This window comes from Chlorocebus sabaeus, chromosome 24 (assembly GCF_047675955.1).
Source record: "Chlorocebus sabaeus isolate Y175 chromosome 24, mChlSab1.0.hap1, whole genome shotgun sequence".
Classification (NCBI taxonomy): Eukaryota; Metazoa; Chordata; class Mammalia; order Primates; family Cercopithecidae; genus Chlorocebus; species Chlorocebus sabaeus.
In genome coordinates, this window is record NC_132927.1 from 34,499,190 (window position 1) to 34,513,635 (window position 14,446).

The 14,446-nt window shown below is 40.6% G+C and overlaps 1 protein-coding gene across 2 annotated transcripts in view; it reads right to left on the bottom strand.

Annotated features, from left to right (window-relative positions):
• Positions 1-14,446, bottom strand: part of ARMH4 (armadillo like helical domain containing 4) — a 156,593-nt gene that overhangs the window by 85,095 nt on the left and 57,052 nt on the right. For both annotated transcript variants that reach the window (XM_037984043.2, XM_007986802.3), the window contains exon 5: positions 11,270-11,527. In XM_037984043.2, the coding sequence (XP_037839971.2) occupies positions 11,270-11,527 (258 nt within the window). The remainder of the gene's footprint in view (positions 1-11,269; positions 11,528-14,446) is intronic.

Genomic DNA, 14,446 nt, shown 5'->3' on the forward strand with positions numbered 1-14,446 from the left:
ACCAAAGTTGAAATGAAGGGAAAAATGTTAAGGGCAGCCAGAGAGAAAGGTCGGGTTACACAAAGGGAAGCCCATCAGACAAGAGCAGACCTTTCAGCAGAAACTCTCCAAGCCAGAAGAGAGTAGGGTCCAATATTCAACATTCTTAAAGAAGAGAATTTTCAACTCAGAATTTCATATCCAGCCAAACTAAGTTTTACAAGTGAAGGAGAAATAAAATCCTTTACAAACAAGCAAATGCTGAGAGATTTTGTCAACACCAGGCCTGCCCTACAAGAGATCCTGAAGGAAGCACTAAACATGGAAAGGAACAACAGGTATCAGCCACTGCAAAAACATGTCAAAATGTAAAGACCATCGACACTAGGAAGAAACTGCATCAACTAGTGACCAAAATAACCAGCTAATATCATAAGGACAGGATCAAGTTCCCACATAACAAAATTAACCTTAAATGTAAATGGATTAAATGGTCCAATTAAAAGACACAGACTGGCAAATTGGATAAAGAGTCAAGACCCATCAGTTTGCTGCATTCAGGAGACCCATCTCACATGCAGAGACACGCATAGGCTCAAAATAAAGGAATGGAGGAAGATCTACCAAGCAAATGGAAAACAAAAATGGCAGGGGTTGCAATACTAGTCTCTGATAAAACAGACTTTAAACCATCAAAGATCAAAAGAGACAAAGAAGGCCATTACATAATGGTAAAGGGATCAATTCAAAAAGAAGAAATAACTATCCTAAATATATATGTACCCAATACAAGAGCACCCAGATTCATAAAGCAAGTCCTTAGAGACTTACAAAGAGACTTAGACTCCCACACAATAATAATGGGAGACTTTAACACCCCACTGTCAACATTAGACAGATCAACGAGACAGAAAGTTAACAAGGATATCCAGGAATTGAACTCAACTCTGCACCAAGCAGACCAAATAAACATCTAAAGAACTCTCCACCCCAAATCAACAGAATATACATTCTTCTCAGCACCACATCACACTTATTCCAAAATTGACCACATAGTTGGAAGTAAAGCACTCCTCAGCAAATGTAAAAGAACAGAAATTACAACAAACTGTCTCTCAGACCACAGTGCAATCAGACTAGAACTCAGGACTAAGAAACTCAATCAAAACCACTCAGCTACATGGAAACTGCTCCTGAATGACTACTGGGTACATAACGAAATGAAGGCAGAAATAAAGTTGTTCTTTGAAACCAATGAGAACAAAGATACAACATACCAGAATCTCTGGGACACATTTAAAGCAGTGTGTAGAGGGAAATTTATAGCACTAAATGCCCACAAGAGAAAGCAGGAAAGATCTAAAACTCACACCCTAACATCACAATTAAAAGAACTAGACAAGCAAGAGCAAACACATTCAAACGCTAGCAGAAGGCAAGAAATAACTAAGATCAGAGCAGAACTGAAGGAGATAGAGACACAAAAAACCCTTCAAAAAAATCAATGAATCCAGGAGCTACTTTTTGAAAAGATCAACAAAATTGATAGACTGCTAGCAAGACTAATAAAGAAGAAAAGAGAAAAGAATCAAATAGATGCAATAAAAAATGATAAAGGGGATATCACCACCGACCCCACAGAAATACAAACTACCATCAGAGAATACTATAAACACCTCTATGCAAATCAACTAGAAAACCTAGAAGAAATGGATAAATTCCTGGACACATACACTCTCCCAAGACTAAACCAGGAAGAAGTTGAATTCATGAATAGACCAAGAGCAGGCTCTGAAATTGAGGCAATAATGAATAGCCTACCAACCAAAAAAAGTCCAGGACCAGACGGATTCACAGCCGAATTCTACTAGAGGTACAAGGAGGAGCTGGTACCATTCCTTCTGAACCTATTCCAATCAATAGAAAAAGAGGGAATCCTCCCTAACTCATTTTATGAGGCCAACATCATCCTGATACCAAAGCCTGGCAGAGACACAACAAAAAAAGAGAATTTTAGACCAATATCCCTGATGAACATCAATACAAAAATCCTCAATAAAATGCTAGCAAACCGAATCCAACAGCACATCAAAAAGCTTATCCACCATGATCAAGTGGGCTTCAACCCTGGGATGCAAGGCTGGTTCAACATATGCAAATCGATAAACATAATCCAGCATATAAACAGAACCAAAGACAAAAACCACATGATTATCTCAATAGATGCAGAAAAGACCTTTGACAAAATTCAACAGCTCTTCATGCTAAAAACTCTCAATAAATTTGGTATTGATGGAACGTATCTCAAAATGATAAGAGCTATTTATGACAAACCCACAGCCAATATCATACTGAATGGGCAAAAACTGGAAGCATTCCCCTTAAAAACTGGCACAAGACAGGGATGCCCTCTCTCACCACTCCTATTCAACATAGTGTTGGAAGTGCTGGCCAGGGTAATCAGGCAGGAGAAAGAAATAAAGTGTATTCAATTAGGAAAAGAAGAAGTTAAATTGCCCCTGTTTGCAGATGACATGATTGTCTATTTAGAAAACCCCATCGTCTCAGCCCAAAATCTCCTTAAGCTGATAAGCAACTTCAGCAAAGTCTCAGGATACAAAATCAATGTGCAAAAATCACAAGCATTCTTATACACCAATAGCAGACAAACAGAGAGCCAAATCATGACTGAACTCCCATTCACAATAGCTTCAAAGAGAATAAAATACCTAGGAATCCAACTTACAAGGCATGTGAAAGATCTCTTCAAGGAGAACTACAAACCACTGCTCAAGGAAATAAAAGAGGACACAAACAAATGGAAGAACATCCCATGCTCATGGATAGGAAGAATCAATACTGTGAAAATGGCCATACTGCCCAAGGTAATTTATAGATTCAATGCCATCCCCATTAAGCTACCAATGACTTTCTTCACAGAATCGGAAAATACTACTTTAAAGTTCATATGGAACCAAAAAAGAACCCACATTGCCAAGACAATCCTAAGTCAAAAGAACAAAGCTGAAGGCATCACACTACCTGACTTCAAACTATACTATAAGGCTACAGTAACCAAAACAGCATGGTACTGATACCAAAACAGAGATATAGACCAATGGAACAGAACAGAGCCCTCAGAAATAATACCACACATCTACAACCATCTGATGTTTGACAAACCTCACAAAAACAAGAAATGGGGAAAGGATTCCCTAGTTAATAAATGGTACTGGGAAAAGTGGCTAGTCATAAGTAGAAAGCTGAAACTGGATCCCTTCCTTACTCCTTATATAAAAATTAATTCAAGATGGATTAGAGACTTAAATGTTAGACCTAAAACCATAAAACCCTAGAAGAAAACCTAGGCAATACCATTCAGGACATAGGCATGGGCAACGACTTCGTGTTTAAGCACCGAAAGCAATGGCAATGAAAGCCAAAATTGACAAATGGGATCTAGTTAAACTAAAGAGCTTCTGCGCAGTAAAAGAAACTACCATCAGAGTGAACAGGCAACCTACAGAATGGGAGAAAATTTTTGCAATCTACTCATCTGACAAAGGGCTAATATCCAGAACCTACAAAGAACTCAAACAAGTTTACAAGGAAAAAACAAATAACCCCATCAAAAAGTGGGCAAAGGATATGAACAGACACTTCTCAAAAGAAGACATTTATGCAGCCAACAGAAACATGAAAAAATGCTCATCATCACTAGCCATCAGAGAAATGCAAATCAAAACCACAATGAGATACCATCTCACACCAGTTAGAATGGCAATCATTAAAAAGTCAGGAAACAACAGGTACTGGAGAGGATGTGGAGAAATGGGAACACTTTTATACTGTTGGTGGTACTGTAAACTAGTTCAACCATTGTGGAAGACAGTGTGGGGATTCCTTAAGTTTCTAGAACTAGAAACACCATATGACCCAGCCATTCCATTACTGGGGATATACCCAAAGGATCATAAATTGCTGCTATAAAGACACATGGACACGTATGTTTATTGCGGCACTATTCACAATAGCAAAAACTTGGAACCAACCCAAATGTCTATCACTGACAGACTGGATAAAGAAAATGTGGCACATATACACCATAGAATACTATGCAGCCATAAAAAAGGATGAGTTCATGTCCTTTGTAGGAACATGGATGAAGCTGGAAACCATCATTCTCAGCAAACTATCGTAAGAACAGAAAACCAAATACCGCATGTTCTCACTCATAGGTGGGAATTGAACAATTAGATCACTTGGACACAGGAAGGAGAATATCACACACCGGGGCCTGTTGCGGGGTGGGGGTAGGGGGGAGGGATAGCATTAGGAGATATACCTAATGTAAGTGACGAATTAATGGGTGCAGCACACCAACACGGCATATGTATACATATGTAACAAACCTGCACGTTGTGCACATGTACCCTAGAACATAAAGTATAATTTAAAAAAAGAAAAAAAAAAGAAAAAAGTAAAGACAGCTATAATAATTCTCAAATAACAAACCAATAGCTTTATCGATCTGGAACATCAACCAAACTCTAAAGAAGCCAAAAATGATCTCTTCTTGAGATGGAACAATGCCACCCTCAAGCTCTCAACCAGAACTCATGAACTCAAACCAAATGAAGATAATAATTTAACCAGATTGGTCATGGGATTCTTAGAGGATAGAAGAGACACAGATGTGTATCACCAACAAGAGAAGAAAACAGAACAACACAGAAACCACGTGTGACACACGTGGTAACTGCCCCCCTGGCTCCATCCATTCCACCCATCATGTGACTACATGCCCCTTGCCAACAATTGTTCAGATATGGCCATGAACCTAATCTCACCCAAGCAGGGGCATGGTATAGTCTACTGGGGGATTCTTGAAAGGCTGCCTCTCTCTTAAGAAAGAAGTACAGTGGCCAGGCACAGTGGCTCACATCTGTAATCTCGGCACTTTGGGCGGCCAAGGCAGACAGACCACTTGAGGTCGGGAGTGCAAGACCAGTCTGGCCAATATTGTGAAACCCCTCTCTAGTAAAAATACAAAAAATTAGCTGGGCTGTGGTGGTATGTGCCTGTTATCCCAGCTACTCGGGCAGCTAAGGCAGGCAAATCACTTGAACCCGAGAGGTGGAGGTTGCAATGAGCTGAGATCACACCACTGCACTCCAGCCTGGGAGACAGAGTGAGACCCTGTGGAAAAGAGGAGAGGAGAGGGGAGGGGAGGGGAGGGGAGGGGAGAGGCACAGTGGGCCAGGCACAGTAGCTCATGCCTGTAATCCCGGCACTTTGGGAGGCCAAGGCAGGCAGATCACTTGAGGTCAGGAGTTCAAGATCAGCCTGGCCAACATGGCAAAACACCATCTCTACTGAAAATCCAAAAATTACAGGCATGGTGCATGCCTGTAATCCCAGCTACTGGGGAGGTTGAGGCAGGAGAATCACTTGAAACCAGAAGGTGGAGGTTGTAGTGGGCCAATATCACACCACTGCACTCCAGTCTGGGTGACAAAGTAAGACTCCATCTCGGAAAAAAAAAAAAAGAAAGGAAGAAAGAAAAGAAAAGAAAGGAAAGGAAAGGAAAAGAAAAGAAAGGAAACGAAAGGAAAAGAAAAGAAAAGAAAGGAAAGGAAAAGAAAAGAAAAGAAAAAAGAAAAGAAAAGAGAGAAAGAAAGAAAAGCACAGTGAAAAGACAGTTGCCTTCCTTCTCTGAACGATGTCTTTTCTTAAACCTGAAATTGTTGCAGCCATTGCAACTAAAAGGAAGCCAGCCTGAGGGCCAAATCAACACACCAAGGATGCACAGCAAAATGGAAAAAACTTGTGTCACTGCTGACAATTGGGGTTCTGCATCAATAGACCAGGAGTTTTATTTCTGGACTTCTTGTTTTGAGGGAAAAAAAATGGATTTCTTCATTCTATAAACAAATTTAAGTTAGGATTTCTACAATCTGTAACTGAAGGCATTTTAACAAATATAGCAAGAAAAAAGAAATGAATTTCTAGGTATTAATTACATTGGAAATAAACATTAAAATAGATATCTTGATTCATCTTTGGTCATATTGATTTTTACACTTTAGGGAGGATAATTGTGTGATTTATTATAGCAACAGGATAAGAAGAGGTGTGGGTCACAAAGTCTGCTCTCTGTACAGGTTCTTGTTAATAAATGTGAAAATGAACCTGTTAGATGAGAGAAGAAATTAATTCTGCATATGTGAATAGAGAGCTTCCTATATGCTACTAGCATTTCACCCATCTGTCAATACACCTCATAAACATGGAACTTTCATTCCTGATGCTCTCTATCCCAACAACACACAGTTCACTCCACAGTCACAATTCCCAGAGGCAAGATGAAGAAACAAAGTTCTCTCCCTCCAAAGCTTCAGAGGCAATGCATATGTAACAGTGCAGAAAACAGAAGTACAGAAAATTTGAGGCCGGAATCTACTGCTTTGCCTTAGAAAGTCATCTATGTTCCTGCTCTTGGCACTTCACAGGAAGTGAGACTATAATCTATTCCAAGAGTTTGCATTATTTTTAGTTCACTACCCACCTCAATCTGTTCATTTTTAAAAATTTATATGGGTTTTAGCATTTGCTTTGGAATATCATTCATATTGTAAAAATGGAGGTGATAACCTATAAATAAAACAACCCCATTTAAAAATAGGAATGAAGCGGACAGCCAATTAAAGTGTTATCATATTAAATAGAATTACTTTTCAAAGGATCTCAGTGTTTGCATTTTTATTGATTCATTACAGGAAAAAGTATACGCAATTTCACAATGTTTACACTCTGAGCATAGCTGCCATGAGGCTTTGCTTTCAAAATGCTGCTGCTCCTTAAATACCTATTGAAATCTGAATCCATTTCCTATAGAGGCTGTAATAAATTACCACAAACATGTGGCTTCAGATAACACAAACGTATTACTTTGCAGTTCTGGAGGTCAAAAGTCTGAACTGGGTCTCACTAAGCTAAAACCAAGATATTGGCAGGGCTGTATTCCTTCCAGAGGCCTTGGAGGAGAGTCAGTTTCCTTGCCTTTTCCAGCTTCTAGAGGCTGACAGCATTCCTTGGCTAATGGCTACATCCCTCCAACCTCTGCTCCCATCATCGCATCTTCTTTTCTGACTCTGAACCTCCTACTTCCCTCTTACAAGAACCTTTGTAATTATAATGAGCCCACCCAATAATCCAGGATAACCTCCCCATTCCAATTTAAAGATCTTTAATTTTTTTTTTTTTTTTTTAAGACAGCGTTTTACTCTGTCACCCAGGCTGGAATACAGTGGCATAATCATGGCTTATTCCAGCCTTAAACTCCTGGTGATATGGTTTGGCTGTGCCTCAACCCAAATCTCATCTTGAATTGGACCTCCCATAATCCCCATGTGTCCTGGGATGGACTTCGTGGGAGGTGCTTTGATTATGTGGGCAGTTTCCCCATGCTGTTCTCATAGTAGTGACTGAGTTCTCACAAGATTTGATGATTTTATAGGGGACTTTTCCCCCACTGCAATTTTCCTTCCTGCTACCATGTGAAGAAGGACATGTTTGCTTCCCCTTCTGCCATGATTGTAAATTTCCTGAGGCCTCCCCAGCCCTGCAGAACTCTGAGTCAATTAAACCTCTTTCCTTTATAAATTACCCAGTCTCAGGTATCTTTTCATAGCAGCATGAGAATGAACTAATACACTTGGCTCAAGTGATCCTCCAGCCTCAGCCTCCTGAGTAGCTGGGACTACAGGCACATACCACCCTCAGCTAACTTTTTGCAGTTTTTGTAGAGATGGGGTCTTGCTATGTGCCCCAGGCTGTTCTCAAATTCCTGGTCTCAAACAATCCTTCTGCCTCAGCCTCTCAAAGCACTGGGATTACAGATGTGAGCCACTGTGCCCAGCCTAAAGATCCTTAATTTAATCAAATCAGTAAAGTCTCTTTTTCCATGTAGGGCAATTTATTCACAGGTTCCAGATATTAGGACATGGACATCTTCAGGGAGTCATTATTCCACCTACCATAAAATCCATCACAAAGAAAGAAAGGGTTTCTACTATTTTACCTGACCTGAGAGTATTCAGTAAACTGTACCATTTAATATTGATCCAGAAGTTGTTACCGGTTTTGAATTACTAGGAAATATTCCTGTCCTTCCAAGAAAAGGTTGGTGGGCTAATAAAATTCTAGACCTAGACACTCCTCAAACACAATCTTCTCACAGTGAGAAGAACAGTTTGAAATACTTGTTCCTTGCTTTAGTCCCCAGGACACCCACAATGCTGAAAACATGTTGACAAAATGAATTTATTAGAAAAAGAAGCAACAGCAAAAACTAAGAGACACCTAGAGAAACAGTAAATAATAAAAAGTCTGATATATTTTTAAAAACTCAGGATCTGAAGAAATCATTTTTAAAAGCATAAAAAATTACTAAACTGGTATCACTAATTTAAGAAACTTAAGCTGTGGTTGGGTGCAGTGGGTCATGCTTGTAATCCCAGCACTTTGGGAGGCCGCGGCAGGCAGATCACCTGGGGTCAAGAGTTTGGGACCAGCACAGACAATATGGTGAAACCCTGTCTCTACTAAAAATACAAAAATTAGCTGGGCATGGTGGTGGGTGCCTGTAGTCCCAGCTGCTCGGGAGGCTGAGGCAGAGAATTGTTTGAACCCAGGAGACAGAAGTTGCAGTGAGTCAAGATCATGCCACTGCACTCCAGCCTGGGTGACAGAGTGAGACTCCGTCTCAAAAAAAGAAGGAAAGAAGGAAGGAAAAAAGGAAGGAAGGAAGGGAGGGAGGGAGGGAGGGAGGGAGGGAAGGAAGGAAGGAAGGAAGGAAAGAAGGAGAGAAGGAGAGAAGAAGGAAAGAAGGAAAGAAGAAGGAAAGAAACAAAGAAACTTTAGTTGTCCAAAGGGACTGAAATCAGGAGTCAGGACAGGAGGAAAACAGATCTTTTTGTCTTAAGCCTCAAGCCTGACAAGCCTTAAAATTTAACTGCTATTAGCCAAAACAGGGAACAACTCAGGTGTTCATCAACAGGTGACCAGATGAGCAAAACATAGCATATCCATACAATTGAATACTAGTCAGCTATCTATATGTGTGTGTGGACATGTGTGTGAGTGTATGCATGTGTGTACACATGTGTATGTTATATATAACAAGGAACAAACTACTGATACATACAACATAGTTGAATCTCAAAATCATTATGTTAAGTGATCTATGCCAGACACAAAATGGTATACACCATATGATGTCATTTGTACAAAATTCTAGAAAATGCAAATGAATCTATAGTGACCAAAGAAGGCCAGTGGTTACATGGGGTTAGGGGATGAGGGAGGGATGGACTGCAAAGGGGCATGAGGAATCACTGGTGGTGGGATGATGGAAATGCTCTGCAGCATGATTGTGATGGGGGTTGCATGGGCATATGTAACTCTCAAAACTCATCACATCGTACGCTTTCAGTGGGTGCAATTTATTGTGTATAATATATACCTCAGTAAAGTTGATTCCTTAAAAACCTGACTCCTATTCAGTGGTAAATTTGCACTGAGGAGCATGATCATACCACAGCCCAAATGATCATTTTAGCCTTGATTCAGAGCCTCCTTATAGTTTTCTAAGACCCTCTAATTACTTCTAATTACTCACAGATGGCAAGTCTACTTCATAAGTGGTGAAACTTCATTTCTTTGACCACAATCCAGGGTAGATGCCATATGATGTTCCTAATTCTATGCTAAGGCAACACTGTCTCCCTCACTCCTCTCTCCAATAAAGTGCTAGTGTGTCTGAATATCCATTCCATCCATATTGAAAGGCTGTTTAACTGTACATGATACCTCCAATATTATGAAGCTGTGCACAACCCAAGGAGTCACTTTATGTGTAGATTTTTGTCTGTTTTCAACCTGTTCTGTATAAGTTATCTTTGTATTTTGTATCTTATTTCATTCATTTCAATCCTGCTCATGTAGAACAGAAGGATTTCCGACTAAATATTCATTCACTTGTTCACAGACCAGAGTTCATCTTATTTTGTGTTTGTTTTATAGTATTTTGATATTATAATATTTTGATACCCTTATCAGTTTTTACCAGTTTCATGTGACATGTTTTTAAAGTAATCATTGCCCAATGCATGCTGAATTTGGCCAGAAAGTAATTCAAGAAATGTTGTCTGTCCACTGGAAGCCCATCCCTTTTTATCTTCTTCCTGTAGCATATTCCACAGGAAATCCCAGCTACACTTCAACTACAACGTATATGCCAATCTATAGAGTGCAACTCCCGGAATTACATTCAGAGCAAAGGCCCAGACCACTTCCAAGTTTTCAAGGACATATCCCCAAAACTAGTACTTTTACCAGTTTTTGTGACACTTAAACCTAACATCTGCCACACTGAAGGAATCAGTGTGCCCAGCTGTTAAAGACTAGGAGCATTTTAGGAAGAAAAAGTTCCTTTGGAGAAGAGATTACTTCACCTCAGGTGAAGGGAACAGGGCCTCAAGGAGTCACTGAGAGGTTAAGAGTGTCTCCCCCTGACGAGAGGAAAAGGACAGACTGGGGAGCTTCCCTGATGATGTGGAAGGAAGAGCTGAGGAGTAGCCTGCATCCTCCAAGTCTCTTACCACAAGCACAGGCCACAGATAAGAGAGGGTGAGCATGGAGTGGTCTGGCCACCCTAGCTGCTGAAATGAAATTGTGTTTGACAAGCAACCACAAGACTGAACAGAAAAATCATGGGACTGCGCAACTGCTCGCCTACAAGCAGGGGAAGAACTTCCCCTAGGGAACAAATTCCCAAAGGACAGAGTGGAACAAAAAATGGATTTGTTCTTTGACTCCCCTGGTGCAACTTGTCCAGCATCCTAGTTACACATATCTCCTCCCTGTGCAGATGTCCTCCCAAAGCCTACAACTGTCTCCCAACTGGGAAGGAAAAACTGACTTTCTTCCAAAAATCAGGCAACCGTGCTCATAATAGGCAGCTGGAGACTGTTTGGAGCCTGGCTACTTAAGGGCATAAATATAAACTCATCGAAGAAATAAACTGACAATTTTTAATTTTTAATTATCAGTTATTTCTTCGATGAGTTTATACTTATATTCTTAACCACCCATAAATGTAGAAACCACCCATAAACACAGAAAATCCATTTTTCTGTACAATAGATGGCAATGAAAGAAGGCTGTCATCTTAGAAATATAAAAGGAGGGGAGAAGGGAAGAAAAGGGAAATACACATGAGTCTTACCCAGGCCTTGATTCTGCTGTTCCCACTCGAGGGCATCTGGCACCTGGTAGGTAGCTCCCTCCAACAGGTCCATGTTTCCCTGCTCTAAGCCTGGTTCCTGGGATGTGATACCAGGGAGGGTGAAACCTGGCAGCTCAGTGTCACCGTCCAAGCCCTCATCCAGCGAGTCTGCATCTTTATCTTCCTCATCTTCTTCCTCATCTTCCTCTTCTTCATCTTCATCTTCTTCGTCTTCTTCATCCTCATCTTCTTCTCCCTCTAGGCAAAAAGAAATCAAAGGCAAGCATAAACATAAAATGAGTTTATGCTGAAACAAATGAATCCTTGGAAATGACCCAAACACTACAAAATAATTGTTTGGCCTTTTGAAACACATCTTTATAGCCAAAGTCAGACAATGTGAACTTTGTAGGATTATACACCCACCACATGTCCTAGAGTTTAAACTTTTAGAATCATAGTTATGTCAGATCAGTATCAAGTGTCATGTTTACTGGGAGTCAAAGTTCAAGTAAAATGATTTGTTATTAAAGTTATTTATATTTACAAGGGTAGTGAACATCCCCTTGCTGTTTTCTGGAGATCATTAAAAGTTTATCAGTTAGCACACTGAGATACTAACAAAACTTAAAAGAAGCTGTTCCTCTCCCTTTATAGCTCATAATGTTAAAGGAGACAATTCATTATTTTGGCATGGTTTTTTCTATGCATCCACATCAGTGAGTAGAACTCACAACAATGTTAAGTGAGGAGCACATAAATTCACTCTTGGATCTTGTTCTCTCTAAGGAAGAGTAATCCAAGAAACTGGAAATAATTGCATCAACGTTCTCAATCCAACTCTAAAGGAATTGGGAAATGGGATATTCACCAGGAGTAATCAGAAAGGCAACACATTAAAAATTACCATTATCCCATTATCTTCATTGTAAGAGTTAACATGCACAATTTGCCGTTTTCTTGATTTTTTTTTTTTTTTTTTTTTTTTTTTTTGAGACGGAGTCTTGCTCTGTCACCCAGGCTGGAGTGCGGTGGCGTCATCATGGTTCACCACAGTCTCAAATTCCTGGGCTCAAACAATCCTCCTCCCTCTACCTCCCACAATGATAGTATTATAGGTATGAGCCACGGCACTTCACCACAAGTTGTCATTTTCAATGCTTCAAGTGGAGTGGGTTTAAGGAACATAAGATCCCCAATTTCATTTTGTTTCACCAATGTTAAATTCCTAGCAACACTTCAAGGCCCCATCCTCACCATGGATGCACCCCTGAAGCCCCTGGTAAGTGCCCACAAAGTTCACAGAAGGCCTTCCCTTTGGTCTCTCCCCTTGATTCTCACAGCAGTTACTGCAACAGGTAATTCTCCCCCTATGGTGAAGAAAAGAAGGAAGGAAGAACAACTGGAGCCACCCAAGAATTTTGAGACTCTCCTTTTCTGCTTCTACACAACTTTCTCCATACGTACTACCTTTCCTCTATCATTTAGAGGTTTTCTAAATTTTAAAAAAATCACCTTTAATCTTTTTTTATTCTTTTTTTTTTTTTTTTTTTGGAGACGGAGTCTCGCTCTGTCGCCCAGGCTGGAGTGCAGTGGCCAGATGTCAGCTCACTGCAAGCTCCGCCTCCTGGGTTTACGCCATTCTCCTGCCTCAGCCTCCAGGGTAGCTGGGACTACAGGCGCCCGCCACCTCGCCCAGCTAGTTTTTTTTCTTTTTGTATTTTTTAGTAGAGACAGGGTTTCACTGTGTTAGCCAGGATGGTCTCGATCTCCTGACCTCGTGATCCGCCCGTCTCGGCCTCCCAAAGTGCTGGAATTACAGGCTTGAGCCACTGCGCCCGGCCAATCTTTTTTTATTTTTATATGTCCTTTAACTTCGTAGGATTAATATCTGTCACTATTCTAAAAATTCAACAAATATTTATCAACCCCCAGTGGGTGCTGTTGCAGACACTAGGGACAAAGCAATAATGCCTCTGCCTTTATGGAGCCCATATGCCACTCAGCGAGACTCACAGCAAACAAACAGATATACCAATAGCCAGGTGACTCTACACTCTCATTAAAACCGGCAAGAAGACAGAAAATGCCAGGCACTGCTATTTTAGAAAGGGAGATTAAAGAAAGCTTTTCTGACAAGGTAAAGTTCGAACAGAGGCCATACCAAAATAATGAATTCTCTTGTTTAATTTAGGTCAACATCTACAGGAAGAGCATTCCCAGTGGAGGAAATAGCGAAGGACCTAATCCTTAGGCAGGTGTGGCCTTGCTGTGTTCAAAGAATGGCAAAGAAGCCTGGGCTGGGAGGGACAGGGCAAATACAGGAAATGAGGTAGGAAGAAGCAGGCAGGGGCCAGATCTGACTTTTTTTTTTTTTTTTTTTTGAGTGTTTTGTTTATTTCAATAGGTTTTTTGGGAACAGGTAGTACTGACTTACATTTTTAAAGAATGACTCTAGCAACAGGGTGGAGAACAGGCTATATCAAAGCAAGAGATGAAGCAAGAAGGCTAATAAGGAGTCCATTTAAAAACCAGGAATAGATTATGGTGCTTTGGACTAGGGTACAATCTGGAAAGAGGAGAGAGCTAGTCAGATCTGGGATGTAATGTCAAGGTAGAACCCTGCTGATAATTACAATGTGAGATGCAAAAGGAAGATACCACATGACTGAAAATGGGATCCAAAAGATAAAGAGTCAAAGCAAGAATTTGTATTTGAGATATGGCAACTGTGTGATGGCCTATGGCATCCAAGGAAATGTTAGAAGTCTAGAGAAGTTTCAAAGCTAGAGATAAAAGTTTGGGAATTGCCAACTTATTAATAATATTCAAAGCCTTGAGACTGGCTGAGATTATCAAGAAGGTGGGTATAGACAGAAAGGGAAATGGTCCAGACCACATTCCCAGGGAAAGCCACCACTTAGAGGGTGACCAGCAGAGGAAGAGCCACACGGGAAACAGGAGTAACCACCAGGGTGGGAGAAAATCCAAGAAGTCTGTGGTGCCAGGGAAGGAAAATGAAGAAAGCATCTCCAAGGGTCCGAGTAAGAGACTGACTGTCCCTCTGGCTTGGCATTGGGAGGGCACGGGTGACCTTGACAAAAGTTGTTTCTGAGGAATGGCACAGACAAAAGCCAGGGTGGAGTGGTTCAAAAAAAGATTAGAACAGAAGACACA